The following is a 1457-nucleotide window of genomic DNA, read 5'->3' as shown; positions in this document are numbered from 1 at the left end:
GCCTGACCTAGTTTGCATTTTTTAGAATTTTATATAAATGGAATTGTTCATTGTGCACTTTTGGGGGGGGCTTGTGGGGGGTTGGTTTCTGTCACTCCGTGTAATTATTTTGAGATTCATCCATGTGTGGGTTGATAATTCCAGACCAATAACATTTGAATAATTTATCCTGTTGGTTTTCTTTGGTATTTTCTGTTTTTCTTATTTGACAAACTGATGGTAGACAGCCTGGGGAAAGGCAGTTTCTAGATGTGAGAGCTTCGGGGAGGCACATTTTACCTTGCCTACCAGAGAAAGGTTTCAAAATGGGATTGGTCGAGCCTGTCTTAATCATATTTCTGAGTTACCTAAGCTATAGTTGATATTAGATAGAAAATGCTTGGGGATAAGGCCCTAATTATTGGTGTTCGGGGTATGCAGAGAGGAAGACCTTAGGGCAAATCTGCATTTTGATGTTGCTTTGACTTGCTTCTAATTTTTAGTCTTGCCTCTTTACCTTTTTATTGGAAATAATGTGCCTGTATTTTTTTATTATTTTTTCTTTTTATATTTTTCTCACATCTGTAGCAGCCAGGCCTATTTTTATTATTTAAGTTTAAACCAGGTATTTATTCAGAATTTTGAACAGTAGAGTGGAGACCAAATGTCCATTTTGTAGTGAACAGTAGTTTTGACTACCATCATTTTCTCTTCATAGAACAGGATCGGTATTTTGTTTCTTCCTAGGTGTTGTTTCCTTCTATATCCTTGACTTTTTTTTTTTTTTTGTATTATTTTTGTGTTTTTGTTTGTTTTGTTTTTGAGACATGGTCATACACTGCTGCCCAGGCTGGAGTACAGTGGCACGATCTTGGCTCACTGCAACCTCCACCTTTTGGGTTCAAGTGATTCTCCTGCGTCAGCCTCCTGAGTAGCTGGGATTATAGGCATGTGCCACCACACCCAGCTAATTTTTATATTTTTGATAGAGACAGGTTTTCGCCATGTTGGCCAGGCTGGTCTCAAACTTCTGACCTCAGGTGATTTGCCCGTCTTGGCCTCCCAAAGTGCTGGGATTACAGGTGTGAGCCACCGCACCTGGCCTATCTTTGACTATTCCAAGCCACAAAGCAGAACTAGTTCAGATCTATAGGATGTAAAAATAAATCTAAGAGTATGTGACAGCTGGTAAGGTTTCTCTGCAGTTCAAGAAACAGAACTGAAATCTGTATATCCTGAAGTCTTCTTCTTGGAGGGGGAAAGAAATGTGTGGTGCTGGAAAGGGAGGAAAAATATAAAACAGGTTCTTACATATTAATATTCTCTCCCCAGATCTGACAGGATGGCATCTGATGACTTTGATATAGTGATTGAGGCCATGCTGGAAGCTCCCTATAAAAAAGAAGAGGTAATATTTTCCATCTCACTCCTGGAATTAGGTTAATAAGAAAGAGTAGTTGTCGATCATGACTTTCTTT

General features: G+C 39.1%; 1 protein-coding gene across 1 annotated transcript in view; it reads left to right on the top strand.

Moving 5' to 3' along the window:
* The window catches only part of RBM23 (RNA binding motif protein 23), a 37570-nt gene that overhangs the window by 16783 nt on the left and 19330 nt on the right, over positions 1 to 1457 (top strand). The window contains exon 2 of the mRNA XM_011990631.1: positions 1312 to 1387. Within this exon, the coding sequence (XP_011846021.1) occupies positions 1322 to 1387 (66 nt within the window). The 5' untranslated portion in view covers positions 1312 to 1321. The remainder of the gene's footprint in view (positions 1 to 1311; positions 1388 to 1457) is intronic.

This window comes from Mandrillus leucophaeus, unplaced genomic scaffold (assembly GCF_000951045.1).
Source record: "Mandrillus leucophaeus isolate KB7577 unplaced genomic scaffold, Mleu.le_1.0 Scaffold380, whole genome shotgun sequence".
NCBI classification, from domain to species: Eukaryota; Metazoa; Chordata; class Mammalia; order Primates; family Cercopithecidae; genus Mandrillus; species Mandrillus leucophaeus.
Note: the sequence above shows the minus strand (reverse complement) of the source record. Positions and strands in the feature narration are given on the sequence as shown.